This window comes from Brassica oleracea, chromosome C9 (assembly GCF_000695525.1).
Source record: "Brassica oleracea var. oleracea cultivar TO1000 chromosome C9, BOL, whole genome shotgun sequence".
Taxonomy (NCBI): Eukaryota; Viridiplantae; Streptophyta; class Magnoliopsida; order Brassicales; family Brassicaceae; genus Brassica; species Brassica oleracea.
The window spans coordinates 16,756,527-16,772,461 of record NC_027756.1 but is presented as its reverse complement, the minus strand read 5'-3'; the positions used below and the strand labels follow the sequence as shown (position 1 = coordinate 16,772,461).

At 32.6% G+C, this 15,935-nt stretch overlaps 1 protein-coding gene across 1 annotated transcript; it reads left to right on the top strand.

The window, feature by feature from the left end:
* Window positions 1–7,840: 7,840 nt before the first annotated feature.
* On the top strand, window positions 7,841–14,341 carry LOC106318775 (5'-3' exoribonuclease 4). The gene is made up of 22 exons (XM_013756904.1): window positions 7,841–8,188; window positions 8,413–8,515; window positions 8,585–8,661; window positions 8,751–8,942; window positions 9,022–9,141; window positions 9,240–9,302; window positions 9,384–9,518; window positions 9,631–9,795; window positions 9,990–10,067; window positions 10,289–10,375; window positions 11,155–11,235; window positions 11,357–11,452; window positions 11,739–11,809; window positions 11,993–12,121; window positions 12,205–12,281; window positions 12,374–12,414; window positions 12,525–12,599; window positions 12,836–12,987; window positions 13,062–13,166; window positions 13,247–13,322; window positions 13,560–13,642; window positions 13,732–14,341. Exons 1-22 carry the CDS (start codon window positions 8,000–8,002, stop codon window positions 14,339–14,341), a joined length of 2,805 nt encoding a protein of 934 aa, XP_013612358.1. The 5' UTR covers window positions 7,841–7,999.
* Window positions 14,342–15,935: the final 1,594 nt, after the last annotated feature.

The window sequence follows — 15,935 nt, the reverse complement described above, 5'->3', positions numbered from 1 at the left end:
CGACGATTTTTTCCCTCAGAATCTTTGATGTTTTCTTGTAGTGTTTAGAGCGTGGTTAGTTGTAAGAATCGTTTGCAACATTGAACTTCTGAATCTCTGAGGTGATTTTTGAAATATTTGGTCTCATGCGACATTACTACATTGGCCTAGTTTATTTTTCATCATCGAAAGATTTTTGTCTAGGCTTTGTGTTAAAATTTTGATTTTTTTCAATTCAAAATTTTTTGTTTGATTTTTCACTTGACTGAGTTTTATATTATTTATGTTCGGTGTTGTTACTGGTTGTCCAAATCGTTTTCTTTTCTTGCAAGAACCAACACCGACGGTGATGTTAGTGCGAGAGCAGCTTTGAACTTTTTTTTTTATGTTTACTATGGAAACTAAATGATAATTGTAAGTTTTTATAATAATGTTTATTCATTAAATGATTTTACAATTTTGCAACACTTCAATCTTTATCGATTGTAAAATAATAAATACAAATATTAGTCTCTTAAATATATCACCGTGGTTAAGAGTTAACGTATTACATCTCATTTTAATTATTTTTAAGATTTCATATGCACAAAATGAAATTAAGTTTTGCGGCTGACACAAATCACCAAAACCAAATAGGCAACATCGATTGTATAATGATGAAAGTGGATTAGGTTTTCTGCTCTCGATTTGTTTACTATTGACTCTCCATAAGTGATTTCATTTTCTATCTCTATAAAATTGTGCTTTCATTCTCTTATATGTTTCATTGATGGATGATCTCACTCAAATTACCGTAAGGAATGATTTTACTCTCTCAAATAAGAGGTTCAATTCTAATACTTAGGGATCAAATCCACAAGGAGTTAGGAAACCTAATAAATCTAATTGGATTTGTTAAGATATGGTGGGATTTGAGTGGTTTTCAAGATATTTGGGTGATTTTGGTAGAATTTAAAAGTAAAAATGAAAATATATTGGTGATTTTGTGTGACTCTTTTCTAAAATTGCAGAGTACTTTGGGTAATTTACATTGGCAAATGAGCAAACGTGAATTAAAAAAATATTTGATGACAAATTTTTTTGTAGCAATAGGCAAATAACCTTGAGCGTCCACTCTTCTCACAACTTTAACTCAACTCTTCCCCTCGCAACTTTGACATAGAACTGATGCCTTCAGTGGTGACCTCATCACATTCTTACTTGTTTGCTCATGAATTTTTTAGTGATCTCAAGAGATTCATTGTTGCTGAGCTTAGGACATATGGATCTTTCTATCCATCCACTCATTTTTGCAACACGTTTGTTTGTCTGCAGTTGTGTTAATGATCAAACAAGAAATTTTCTTTTTGGACAAATCTTAAACAAGAACATTTAGGTTCTGAAATAACAAAGGAAGAAGACCAAATCAATCAATAGTCTAGAGACATGTTTATATAGAGAAAACAACTCATCTATCAAAGATTCAGAAGGTTGATAAAGTAAAGTGGTCTTGGTCCATCCCATATATCATCCTTACGCTGCATGTCTCTGTTGATTTGTCTGAGACAATAGCTCATCAGTTGCAAGCTTGGTGACACCTCCCACTGTAGCATTAAGAAGAATGGGCTGGTCTGTCACATGAACATGAAGGGTTTCCAAACAACAATACTGGTTACACAAGTTTCACTACGATTCATCAACAGAACCCAGTTCCAGAATTAGAACAGAGACCTTTACAATGTATTATGTGTCAATTAATCATTGGTACCTCAAGAAAATCAGTGAGATCACCTCCAATTTGAAGGGGTGACACCACTGGGAGCTAAAACACTTTTCAGAATGAAAACAATTGAGAAGAAGAAGAAGAATTAGATTGAAATTTTATCATAAGAAGAAGTGAAAATTTTTGTGCAGAATGAAAGTTATCGAACAAAATCTGGGTTGTTCTATTGCCATAGCTTTTATCTACTGCGTTTTCTCCTAGGCGTCTGATTGACGGCGGCGGTCCTCTCGCCGGAGTTGTCTCTCGGGCTTCAGTGATCATCTCTGAAATTCTTTTTCTGTAATGGTTTTTAATTAAAGTTTCTCCAAATAACACTAATAGAGGTAGGCCTCGGACGGATCGGATATCCGGGCAATTTTAATGTATCCAGATCTGGATTCTTATCTGACGAATCCATAATTTTATTATCCTTATCCGGATCCGGAGTTCTCGGATATCCGGGTGTCGGATATCCTTCTAAAAATTGTAATATCCGGCAGATATCCGGATCCGGATTTGAATCCTTAAAATAAATAAAATAATAATAATAATATATATTAAATATTAAAAATAATTTAAAAATAAAAAATATATAATGTTTTTAATTATTTCTATGTATAATATTACAAAATTTACATAAAATTTACATATGCTATTATAAAAATAAAAATATATTAAATAAAGTTAGTTTTTATATATAGATATTATTATTTTTGAAATAGTTATTAATAAAACTTATGGATCCGGATATCCGGACTAAAAAATCAAGATATCCGGATCCGGATCCGGCTTTGACGGATCCAACATTTTATTATCCGGATCCAGATTCGGTCCCTCCGGATATCTGGATTTTCGGATCGGATCCGGATCGAATCTCGGATCGAATCCGGATCTCGGATAAAAATCCCAGACCTAAATAGAGGTGTGATTTCGTATGAATTAATTTCAACAAGAAATGGATGCAAAATATTCTGAAATCCTGTTTACAATTTTTTTGCTTAAAATACTATTTAGGTTTGAATAACACTAGATCTGAAAGCTTTTATAAATTAGTGATCGAATAGCAGGGAATTTGGAACTGTTTTTAGTGACTTTACATAAATTCCACAATCAATAACACATGATTTGAATTTTCTTTCTTAAAATCATTAGTTGAATAAAAGTGGATCTAGTTAAAAACTCAAAATCTCCTAAAAATTTTAGTTCAATACACCCTCCAAGAATATACAGATAAAAAATATATATAATAATTTGTCATTCTAATATATGTAAACTATGTATAAACTAAGAAATGTTTGATTTATTAAATAATAAACCAGAAAAGAATAGTTCAAATATCTTATTTTTACAATTATAATAGTTAGATAGGATATTAAGGAGAAACAAATATTAGACGAATGATTAAATCTCTCATTCTTCAAACAAACTCAAAAGAATGTGATTGAAATCTTGTCATGATATTTCATTAAAAGCATGTTAGGAATTAAATCAAGACTAAATTATCTAATCTGAATAAAATAATATATAGTTCTTTCAATATAAAAAATCACTTCGATTTGAATAAGTGTATTTTTGGGATTGTGAGGACCAAATAAGAAATTAAAAACCACCTATTTAAAAATAATTTGTATGCATAAAAGTATATACATTAGAGTAAGCACATAAATCAAAATCAATACTTTTAATGATATGGTATAAATTAAAATTTAGTGATATTGACATAGAAACATAGTATATTTTAATATAAATATTTATTATTGATACTTCTTACTCATATGATTTTTTAACATTTGTATATTTGCTGTAATAAAAAATTTAAATTGTTAATCACAAAACTTTTAATGTGAGATTTTTCAATACAAATTTCAAAATTAAAATATTAAGAACTCAATAATTTTTCACTGCAAATTTTGAAATTAACATATTTTATATAGTATATAATTTATTTCAAATGATATTAATATATATATATATATAAAATATTAAAATCTATTAATGAGACTTCATATTCATATGATTTATTAGGGCTGGACATTTTATCCGATACCCAAACCAGTATATGAATCCAATCCGAAAATTTGAACCGAAATAGTAAAATACCCGAACGGTTATTAAATTTAGAAAGACTCGATATCCTAACCTAAATGGATAATATTTGAACCCGAATGGATATCCAAAGATAACCAAACATAAGTATACTTAACCTTATATTTCTAGTTTAGTTTTCTCATTTTATTCAAAATATTTATATTAATGATGCATATTGCTCAAAATTAGATAATATACATATAGTTATGAACAAAATCAGTTGCTACTCACTTAAAATACATATCAAGCACTTGTTTCTTGCATTAACAAAAGTTATATCTAAAATTTCAAAACAATAGCCAAATTAGTGTATTTCTATTTTGAAAGTTTTATCTTCAAACCTATTAATAGTTTAATATTTTAGAAATTAGAAAACCTGTTAAGTTAAAAGTATATTTTAAATACAAAAAACCTAATCAATGAGTTATTTATTTATTTTATTTTCAAAATTTAAATATCTGAACCCGAATATAAAATACTTGAACCCGACCCGAAGTGTAGAAATACCCGAAGTGTAGAAATACCCGAACATTTTCTATCCTTTTATACTGAAATACCCGAACGGTTTCTATATTTTGTACAGAAATACCTGAAAATATTAAATGTCCTATACGAACCCGAACGGGTATCCGAACGCCTACTCCTACGATATATGATCATTTGTATCTTGCTTGAACAAAAAAAATTAAACCATTGATCACAAAATTTTCAATGTGAGACTTTTACCTTTTTAGTAATTTATAGTCATTTTTAAAAATTCAAAATATAACATATAAGAAAAAATCTAAAATTTTTTATTATATGCTTAAAGTAATTTTTTTAATTTCATTTAATAATATAAAATTAAACAAAAAAGAGAGAAGATACAAAATTGTTATCAAATATGTATGATTTATAATCATTAATTGTCGTATATATGTTAATCATATTAGGTAATTCCGTAGCTTTTATTTAAGGAAATAAAAAATATTCTTTTGTACCCTACTAATTAATTTGATAGTAGTTTAATAAAAACTAGATGATAACCCGCACGCATGCGCGTGGTGAGTTCTTATAATAATGTTTGTTTATGAAATGATTTTAACATTTTGCAACACTACATTCTTTATCGATTATAAAATGATGAATACAAATGTTGGTCTCTTAAATATATCATCGTCGTTGAAGAGTTAACGTATTACATCTCATTTTAATATTTTTAAGACTTCATATGCACAAAACGAAATTAAGTTTTGTGGCTGATACAAATCACCAAATATAGGAAACATCGATTGTATAATGACGAAAGAGGGTTTTCTGCTCTCGATTAGTTTACTATTGACTCTCTATAAGTGATTTCATTTTCTACCTCTATAGAATTGTGCTTTCGTTCTCGTCTTTGTTTCATTGATATGACTTAAGTTTCTTTTTTTAACTTCTTTTATGAGTTCAGTAAATTATATAAGTGTCAATTAAAAAAAATGGACATCTGTAAAAATTAGTTTCACTCCATATACATATCTAAGAATCAAAATTTTGAAAAAAAACCACTGGCAAACTATATTAACAAGTTAGTGTTCAAATCTAATATATCAAGCTGTTATAGAATATATATATTCATCAGGTCGGTCTAAAAATCATCTAATTAGAACAACAAAACAAATGATTTATTTCACCAATTCGGGTAATATCTCAATCCGAACGGGTAATATCCGAACCCGAATGGATATCCGAAGATAACCAAACATAAGTATACTTAACTCTATATTTCTAGTTGATTTCTCACATTTTATTCAAAATATTTATATTAATGATTCTTATTGCTCAAAATTAGATAATATACATATAATTATTGACAAAATCATTTGCTACTCACTTAAAATACATATCAAGTTCTTGTTTCTTGCATTAACAAAATTTACATCTAAAATTTTAAAACAACAACTAAATTAGTGTCTTTCTATTTTTAAAGTTTTATCTCCAAATCTATTAATAGTTTAATCTTTTAATTTTTTTTTAAAAACCGTTAAGTTAAAATATATTTAAATACAAAAAACTTAAACAATGAATAATTTATTTATTTTTTCTTCAAAAATTAAATACCCAAACCCGACCCAAAATATTTGAACCCGAACATAAAATACCTGAACCCGACTCGGAGTGTAAAAATTTCCGAACGGGTTCTATACCTTTATACTGAAATATCCGATACAAATCCGATCGTGTATCCGAACGTCCACCCCTATGATATATGATCATTTGTATCTTGCTTAAACAAAAAAAAGATAAACCATTGATCATAAATTTTTTTAATGTGAGACTTTTACCATTTTTAGTAATTTATAGTCATTTTAAAAAATTCAAAATATAACATATAAAAAAAAATCTAATTGTTTTTATTATATGCTTAATGTGATTGTTTAATGAGAGAATTAGTTCAATATACCCAAAAGCATCCAATATTAACTTTCTACCCACATGCGCTAAAAATCATTAGTTCTCTGTAGCAAAATAAAATTACTTACCGAAAACACCCCTTGCATGTTTCCACGTAATAAGAGAGAGGATCGATTATAGGTTTCTGTTCAGCTTGTAGGTTTGTAGCAGGGAGTTCTGAACCACACATTTTAATTGCAGTTCGCATAAATCAATGCAATCCCTGATGTCGACATTTGTAAATAATCGCTGAAATGAACATTATATATGCACTTTCATGAATGAAAAGCTGTTGTGGGAAATATTTTCTTTCCTTAAATAGTATACAAAAAAATATTTTCTTCCCTTAAATAAAAACTACATAATTACCTAACATCTATCATATATATGTTAACGATATTAGGTAATTCCGTAGTTTTTATTTAAGGAAAGAAAATATTTTTTTGTATACTATTAATTAATTTTATAGTTAGTTTAATAAAAAACATAGTACCGTATATGTTTATATGGACCAACTTATTTTTCTAACAATTTTAAGAATCATTCTCGTGATGACACGTGGTTACGAAAACATGTTGTAATGCTTCAGGATTAATATATAGGGGATCATAGTATATGTTTATGTGGACCAACATATTTTTGTAAGAATTCTAAGAATCATCATCGTGATGACACTTAGCTACATAAACATGTTGTAATGTTTCATGATTAATATATAGAAGATAGTGATACATGGATAGAAAGAAGAAGTAACTTGTTACAATTTAGACGACGGCAACTGAATGGTGAAGACATATTGGGTCTGATTGGTAAGGGCTGTAACTTTAAAATTTTTGCTGTAGAAAAAAATTTGTTGACTTTTTGCTGTGGCTTTAAATTTTATTGCTGTAGAATTTTATGGAAAGCACTAAAAAAATTGCTTTGAATATTTGGCTCTGCAGAACACTTGTACAGCTGTAGGTTATTCCAAGAGGTGTGGTTTCAAAAAAAAATTTAAAGCTTGATTGCTCTGAATTTGGTGCTTTAGAAATAAATAGAGCTGTGGACAGCACCTACAGCAGCTACGAATCACCCCCATTATAGCTACAGATTTGTGTGTATTTGGTAATTAAGTTTTGTTAATTATAAAAAGACTTTGAGAATACTTGATCTATTTGTAATACTTTTTTTTGGATCAAAGTAATACTTTGATAAACATATTTTATGATGAAAGTTTTCAAATATCAATAATCCAATGACAACAGATTTGTAAACTTCTAAATTTTGAATAACATGACAAAACTTTTATTGACATTCTAAAATAATGAATCCAATAACTCTAAATTTTGTAAACTTCTAACTACTTATTATAAATTCATAAACCAATAGCATCAGACTTTAAGATATTTCTGAAAAGACTTAATTGAATAACACTAGATTTTAAGATATTTGGACTTCATCCAAAATCTATAAAATTCTTTACAAATTGATAATCTAATAAATAGATCTTTGAGACGGTGAACAAGAAGAAAAAGAAGTTATACAGTTAAAGCCGTGGGTAAAAAATAAAGCCGGCCTGTTGAAGTCTCGCCACTTGCTTCGGTAAACATTAAAGGCTCCAGCAAAACTAAATATTAGCCCTAGCCGCAACCACCAAGCCCAAAGCGAAGCTGGCTAAAAGTAAAAAGAAAAAAAAAAGAGTTCTTCTGTAGAATGAAATCATAGTTAAGTAAGTATCCATAAACTGATCGGGAGCAAGCATCACTCGGATCGGATCTCTCTCAAAATCTCATCGCCATGGGAGTTCCAGCGTTCTACAGATGGCTCGCCGACCGATACCCCAAGTCAATTAGCGACGTCGTTGAGGAAGAATCGGGTCTTGGTGCCCTAGATATCACCAGACCTAACCCTAACGGATTCGAATTTGATAATTTGTACCTCGACATGAACGGTATCATCCATCCCTGTTTCCATCCTGAAGGAAAGGTAAAAAAAGAAAGAAAGTCATCTCCTACTTGGTTTTAGGGTTTTCAGCTTTATCTTGTATGAGAAATGAAATCACTGACATGATGATGATGATTCACAGTTGTTTTCTTTAGAAATGAATTGGATTAGATATTATGGATGGGAGTGAGTCTGTGTAGCAATAAGAGTTGTGCTGTTATTTTATTTCCATGAAGATTTTTTCACATTTTTGTAACTAATTGCAGCATGCACCTGCCACATACGATGATGTATTCAAATCAATGTTCGAGTACATTGACCATCTATTTACTTTAGTGCGTCCCAGGAAGCTTCTTTACTTGGCTATAGGTTAGATGATCTTTGCTTCCTTCTTCTCCTCTCTGTCTCTTTCACTTGGTCCTGATGATGTTGTTGCAGATGGAGTTGCACCAAGAGCAAAGATGAATCAGCAGCGTTCTCGGCGATTCAGAGCTGCAAAGGACGCAGCAGAGGCTGTATCGTCTCTTTCTCTTTCTCTTTTATATATTTACTCCTGGCTTTGCGTGGGTCATTGTTGTTGATACTATTATCTGGTGTTGAATAGGAAGCTGAGGAAGAGATGTTGAGACAAGATTTTGAGATTGGGGGGCAAATCTTGTCTGCTAAAGAGAAGGCAGAAACCTCTGATTCAAATGTCATTACTCCTGGGACCCCGTTTATGGCTGTGCTCTCAGTAGCTCTTCAGTATTACATACAGTCTAGGTTAAATCGTAACCCTGGTTGGAGATTTGTTAAGGTCTGATACCATTCTTCTAACTTAGCCTTTACTTATGGTTTTCAAGTTAATTTTTCTCTTGATGGATTATTATCTGTAGGTGATTCTCTCTGATTCAAATGTTCCGGGGGAAGGAGAACACAAGATAATGTCATACATTCGTCTACAACGTGGTCTTCCTGGTTTCGATCCAAATACACGGCATTGTCTATACGGTCTGGTTAGTATCAACCCACAGCGTAGTTGTTTTGTTTCCATTTTGCTTCTTCCAACAAATTGTTGATTGCTTATTGCCAAGAACTCTATGTTATTGTGCAGGATGCAGATTTGATAATGCTCTCTCTAGCCACACATGAAGTTCACTTTTCAATCTTAAGAGAGGTATCTGTTTTCCACCCCCTTTGCTCTGTATTTTTTTGATACTCTGTCAATCAAAATGACTGCTCGTCTTTCTCACTCCAGGTTATCGCTTACCCTGGCCAACAAGAGAAATGTTTTGTGTGTGGACAAACTGGTCATTTTGCTGCAGATTGCCCTGGAAAATCAGGTATCCCAAATGCAGCATCTGATATTCCAATCCACAAGAAAAAATATCAGGTTTAAGTAGTTTGCTTTGTTATCCTCAAAATATCTTACTGCATTTAAACATCATGCCATTTTTTAAACTTTTGGAGCTTTCTCATATCTGTCTGATGTAATGTGTTTATAGTTCCTGAACATCTGGGTGCTGCGAGAATATCTGCAATATGAATTGGCCATCCCAGATCCTCCTTTCACCATCAACTTCGAGAGAATTATTGATGACTTTGTATTCCTTTGCTTCTTTGTTGGCAATGATTTCCTGCCTCATATGCCTACATTAGAAATTCGAGAGGTATGCATGTTATCGAATCTTTTCATTCCTTGATACATTGGTTGTTATACATCACATGATTGTTTTACTGATTGTAATATTAGCCGGACGGAGAATCGGTATCATGTTTCATGCACTTAAATGCCGTCGAGGCATTTTACAAACTAGTCTTTAGCTTAATTTTTTTTGGTCTTTATGTTCCTTTGCAACTTCAGGGGGCTATAAACTTGCTGATGCATGTTTACAGAAAGGAATTTACAGCTATGGGAGGCTATCTAACTGATTCTGGTGAGGTACGCTATTGGGTTTCTTTACCTTCTCCCACACATCATTCTCGCATCTCGGTCTTCAGTGCCCTATTTCGTATGAGCTGTAGAGAATGGTCTGTTATCTTTGTGTAACTATTTTGAATTGCTTTGTCTGTCTAGATGATTACTAATGAAAACCCGAACTGCATTATTTCTATGAACCGTGTGTCTTTTTAATAATCCGTTATTGACATTCTCTTTTATAGGTTTTGCTAGATAGGGTAGAGCATTTCATTCAAGCTGTCGCGGCAAATGAAGATAAAATATTTCAGAAAAGGACGCGGATAAAACAGGTATTCTTATCCATTTCCATATTTCCTCTTATGTAACCCGTTGAAAGGTTTAGAAAAGTAGGGTGCTCATACCCTTAGAAGGCCCTAATAACTGGCCACATGCCTAATCCATGTTGGAACCAACATGCGTTTGGCACTGGCCGCCACGTTGGGCCTCTCTACCCTATTGGGTATCCCTTTCTAGTTTCAACATTCTACACTGTTGCGCTTTTTCTGTGTGGTAGCCAGTGCCGGTCCTGAGATATTTCGGGTCCAATACGAAACCAAAAATGTGGGCCCAAAATGATAATAAAAATTTTAGTTACGAAATTAAAAGTGAATTTACAATATTTTCAAGATTGCAAAAGTTTATCAATCCTAGAAATTATCTATTTACTCTTTTTATATTATAGACTAATGAAAAAAATATTCAAGGTTTTATTATGTTGCAATTTGATTAGGATCCATTCTTACATTTGTTACAAAAAAACAGTATAAATTGTAAGCTTTCAAGTGTATAAAATTATAGGCCCCATACCAATGTTTCTTGAGTATCTGCTCAAGACCGGGCCTGGTGGTAGCATCTGATGCGGTTTGATTGGGTTTCTATAATAGCGTTAGTCCAATCCTCGTACCGGTAGTGGATAGAATACCCCCCTATAAGCTAGCTTTTGAGCGAATGGTTCTCTTTATTAGGCAGTAACTAGCTCCATTTCTATTCAATGAGTTTGTATTGTGTTCTTCCGTTATGTTCAAACTGCATAAGTTGTGGCTAACGGTGTGCTAATGTTGGTACTCAGTCAATGGAAAACAATGAAGAAATGAAACAAAGATCAAGAAGAGACCCATCTGAAATACCACCTGAACCGATAGAGGATAAGGTAAGATTGTTGCAACGTTCTGTCAGTATGAGCCTGTGAGCTGGAGAGACGTTTTTCTCTTTATTTACTGAGGGAATAATTTAGGAGGTACACCTCAAACTGCTCTTTTTTTTTTGTGTAGATTAAGCTGGGAGAGCCCGGCTACAAGGAGAGGTATTATGCTGAGAAATTTAGTACGACCAATCCAGAGGAAATTGAGCAAATCAAACAAGACATGGTAAGCTTTGTAACCCTTCTGATGATTTGTTATTATACGTCTAAAATGGAATAAAGGTTTCGTCAGTCATGTGCTAAATGTGTTTTGGTGCACATTTTGAACTCTTGACATTCCATTAAGTCTTTCATCCTGACGATTTTTGACACTCAAATTTAGCACTACACAGCTCTTATCTTTTAAGGAGGTTTATAGCGAGATTTGAACTACTTTCGTGAAATGACTCCTGTGACAGTTTTAGAGGACATGAGACTGTCATCAAGTCTACTGACCTACTTTTCCCTTGTAGGTACTAAAATATGTTGAAGGTTTGTGCTGGGTTTGCCGGTACTACTACCAAGGTGTATGCTCTTGGCAATGGTCAGTCTAATTTTTCAATAAGTATACATTGATATACCATGTTATTCCCATGAGAGCCATACATTCAAATGCTGCAATATTTATTTATAGTAGACTGATGGTCTCTTCTCGAGAAAGACCTTGATGTTAATACTAAGTTGCAAATTTCAATGCAAGTCTGACCCTTTCTTCTAATTGTTTCAGGTTTTACCCATACCATTATGCCCCATTTGCTTCAGATCTTAAGAATCTATCTGATTTGGAAATCACATTTTTCATTGGAGAGCCCTTTAAACCTTTTGATCAGTTAATGGGAACCCTGCCGGCTGCAAGGTTCTTTTTCTTTTTGTGGAACCTTTATTATTATTATTTTCAGCGCCAGCAATGATGTAAGTTGTGTTTCTTTGTTTATGCAGCTCAAACGCTTTGCCTGGAGAATACCGGAAGTTGATGACTGATCCCTCATCTCCGATCCTGAAATTTTACCCTTCTGGTAATTGTTGATAATGAATCTATTTACATGGTTGTTGTGCAATGTATTTTTGCTCAATAGTGGATACTCATTAGCGATCATTTTATTTACAGATTTTGAGATTGACATGAATGGAAAGCGCTTCTCTTGGCAGGTTCGTTGTTGTCTGTATGCTTTGGATACAGTGATAATGTTATCATGATGAGACTATTTATTGTGTTCTTAGATTTTGATGTTGTGTGTTTCGCACTTGCTGTGATCCAGGGTATTGCGAAACTTCCTTTCATTGAGGAGAAGTTATTGTTAGCATCTACAAGGAAGCTTGAAGAAACGCTAACGGTTTGAACTGATTCTTCGCTCGAAATACATATGCATATTCTACATACTCTCCAGTGAAACTATATTTTTTATGAAAGATAAATTCTTGGACTTTCAGGATGTTTTTTTGTTAGCTATTAGGCAGCTTTACAGATTAGATTGCTCTAGCCGTCAGTTTTACTGTCACTGTGTTTTGGTAACTTGAATTGAAATGATTACTTATATTTAAGTATTCAATGTGGGAATCAATCTCGTAGGTGGAAGAACGGCAACGCAACAGCGTGATGCTTGATTTGTTATACGTACACCCCACTCATCCACTGGGCCAGCGGGTTATGCAGTACTACCACTTCTACCACCAGTTGCCACCAAATGAATGTCTTCCATGGATGATTGACCCGAATGCTAGGTCAGCTTTGATTGGCTAATTTAATAATCGAGAAGTTATGTGTCTTATCCTCGATTGTCTTTTGTTTATTGCAGCCAAGGGATGAACGGTTTTCTGTGGTTTAGTGAAAGGAACGGTTTTCAAACTAGAGTTGTTTCCCCTGTCAATGGCTTCCCATGCATTGAGCAGAACCGAGCCTTGTACGTTTTCTTGTACTTGGCAAGTTACTGTTAAGTATGATTATGATTTACTCAGTTTTTTTTCCGTATAAATCTTTCAGAAATGTTACATACTTGAATCCTGCCAAACATTCTCATATCCCAGAACCACCAAGAGGAGCTATCATTCCGGACAAGGTATGTTGCACCAAAGAGTAGTTCATGAACAGTTTAGTTCATCACTGCATTTTAAAAAAAGGAGAAATTATCATTTGATTCAATGTTTTGAAGAATTTTATTAGACTTGTTATCTCTAATGTCATTGTTATCTTTAGTCTTTTTTTTCTTTGCTCTCACCAATTTATTTATCTATCTACTGAATATTCAGTGCAAAACAAGTGGATATATAGTCATTGTGGAAGTTTAAATTTGCAGATCTTGACGCCAGCAGATATAAAGCCATTTCCTGCTTTATGGCACGAAGACAATAGCAACCGACGCCGACAAGCCCGAGATAGGTAAGAGGGGGTTTTACTGACTGATATTTTGAATATCATAGTATTAGCTAATTTTTTTTTTAATACATATAATAATATCTATGGCGCAGACCACAAGTGGCTGGTGCTATAGCCGGGCATTCACTGGGAGAAGCAGCTCATCGTCTGATCAAAAACACCCTTAATATGAAATCTTCCACTGGTTCGGCTTCAGGATTAATTGACCCGAACTCATACAACCGAAATATACCGGGTAATTATCATTACGGTGGACCAAGAGCAGCGGGTTCCTCTTCTTACAGGAAATCATATGGCGATGACTCGAGCTACTACTATTCCGGAAAGTATAACAATAGCTCTCAAGGAATGTACAGCAACGGTCCGAGATATCCTGGTCCATCACCAGACTATAACCGGAACTACTACAACAACTCCAAGATGGTAGTAAAACAACCGAACCGTGGTGGAATCAGAACTGGTTCATCGGTAGAAGATAACGGCAGAAGCAAACAATTGTATTCAAGCTATACAGAAGCTGCTAATGCAAATATCAACAACCCATTGCCATCACCGCCAACACAATGGCTTGGTGCACCGCAAGGTGGGAATTTCAGCGGTGGATACTATAGGGAAGGAGGAGTTGGCTATGGTGAGATGAATGGAAAGAAAGTGATTTATCAGCCCAAGGCACAGCAAAGTCAGCCAGGCTTTAATGAATGAGATTAGATTTCTTCTGTCTGTGGATAACCGAGTTTTTTTCACTTGCTGCACTGCTGTTTTCTAGTCTTGTTAGAGGTTGCATCTTCTCCCATGTTTGCAATTGTCATTTATTCTCTAAATTTTCTTGCTGAAGGCAAATGTATAATGTACGTTTTGACAGAGTTTTCTTGCACCTTTTTTTTAATTTAAGTGTTATTTTGACATTTCTCACCCAAATTACAAGAAAAAATGTTGATTATTTGTGCGCAAAAAGTCGATTAGCTAGAATTTAGTACACAATCTTAGGCTTAGCTTATTGTTGGATGGCGAACTGAAAGTTTGCTCACTCTGGTCATTCTTCACAACATGAAATCAATTGTTTTGTGGCTTTTACATTTTGATGGAAAGGCGTTATGTCTCTGTCTCTTGATTTAAAAAACTTTGACATGTACTCTCTCCCCATACCTTTGATTGGATGGATTCTCAGAGAATAACGGAAATCATATTGAATCAGGTGCAGCCATAGTGGCCAATATACACAGTGCTTTTCAAGCAGAAGCAGGTTTTCTATTCGTTCTTCAACTCGCATGGATTAAAGGATGGCGTCAAATATGGTTTGAGAATGATAGCGAAGGACTTATTGATGTTATCAACAAGATATAATCAAACACGAAGTTGGGGAATATGTTGATTGATATAAGAGAGTGAATGAATAAACTCCCTCAATGCTCTTTGGATTGAGTTTAGGGAAAGGAATCAGGCTGCGGATTGCTTAGCCAAAAGTGCCTGGAAGTATATTGTTTTTCAAACATTTATTGTACCGCCAGATAGCTTCTTAATTATTTGTATTTTCTTTTCACAATATAATATATATAAGTTGACAAAGATAAATAAATAAAACATTAAACATAAACACAAAAATGAAAAAAATGTTAACATGATATAAAAAGAGAACTTAAAAAAAAATTTAAATTTGTAACTACATCATTTTTTGATGAATTCCAAAAACCATAATGCATAAATCTAGTTTTGATTTGAATATTAAAAATACATATTTGCACAGTCTAAATGAAATACATAATATAAAATTACCTAAAAATAATATATAAGCGCATAAATAAAGCTGAATGATCTAAATAAAACCAACAAATTAAAAAGTCTAATACAGTCAAAATAGAAAAAAAAATCACATAAATAATGATTTATAGAATGTATAATCAAAGTTTTCAAAAAAATAATTTTGTTGTTAAACATAAAAATATTTAACAGAAACAAATTCTCTGGGTGAAGCATGAAATAACCCTATTTTATCATTTTTTTATTTATCAAAAACCCTATTTTATCATTAAAATTGATTATTTTGGAGCTAATTCAAACCTTTTACTTACCTGAAATAAAAAACAATATGGGGACAAAATAATAGGTAAAGATAAAAAATACAAAATTGTACCGAATGAGATCCCCTATATATTAATTGAGGAACATTTGAAAAGATGTAACCTCAATTTTGTATTAATTAAAATAGGTCCCAATGCATAGGTGACACTCAATTAGGTAGTCAATTACATTCAATTGAAAAATAAGTAGGTCCACATTCGATTTTTATATGTTGTTA

Excerpts from the sequence above, each read along its gene's own strand:
- LOC106318775 (XM_013756904.1), top strand. The coding sequence starts at position 8,000 with ATGGGAGTTCCAGCGTTCTACAGATGGCTCGCCGACCGATACCCCAAG. Across the intron at positions 11,810-11,992 it reads GGTGTATGCTCTTGGCAATG|GTTTTACCCATACCATTATG; the intron begins GTCAGTCTAATT and ends TAATTGTTTCAG. Across the intron at positions 13,643-13,731 it reads CGCCGACAAGCCCGAGATAG|ACCACAAGTGGCTGGTGCTA; the intron begins GTAAGAGGGGGT and ends TCTATGGCGCAG.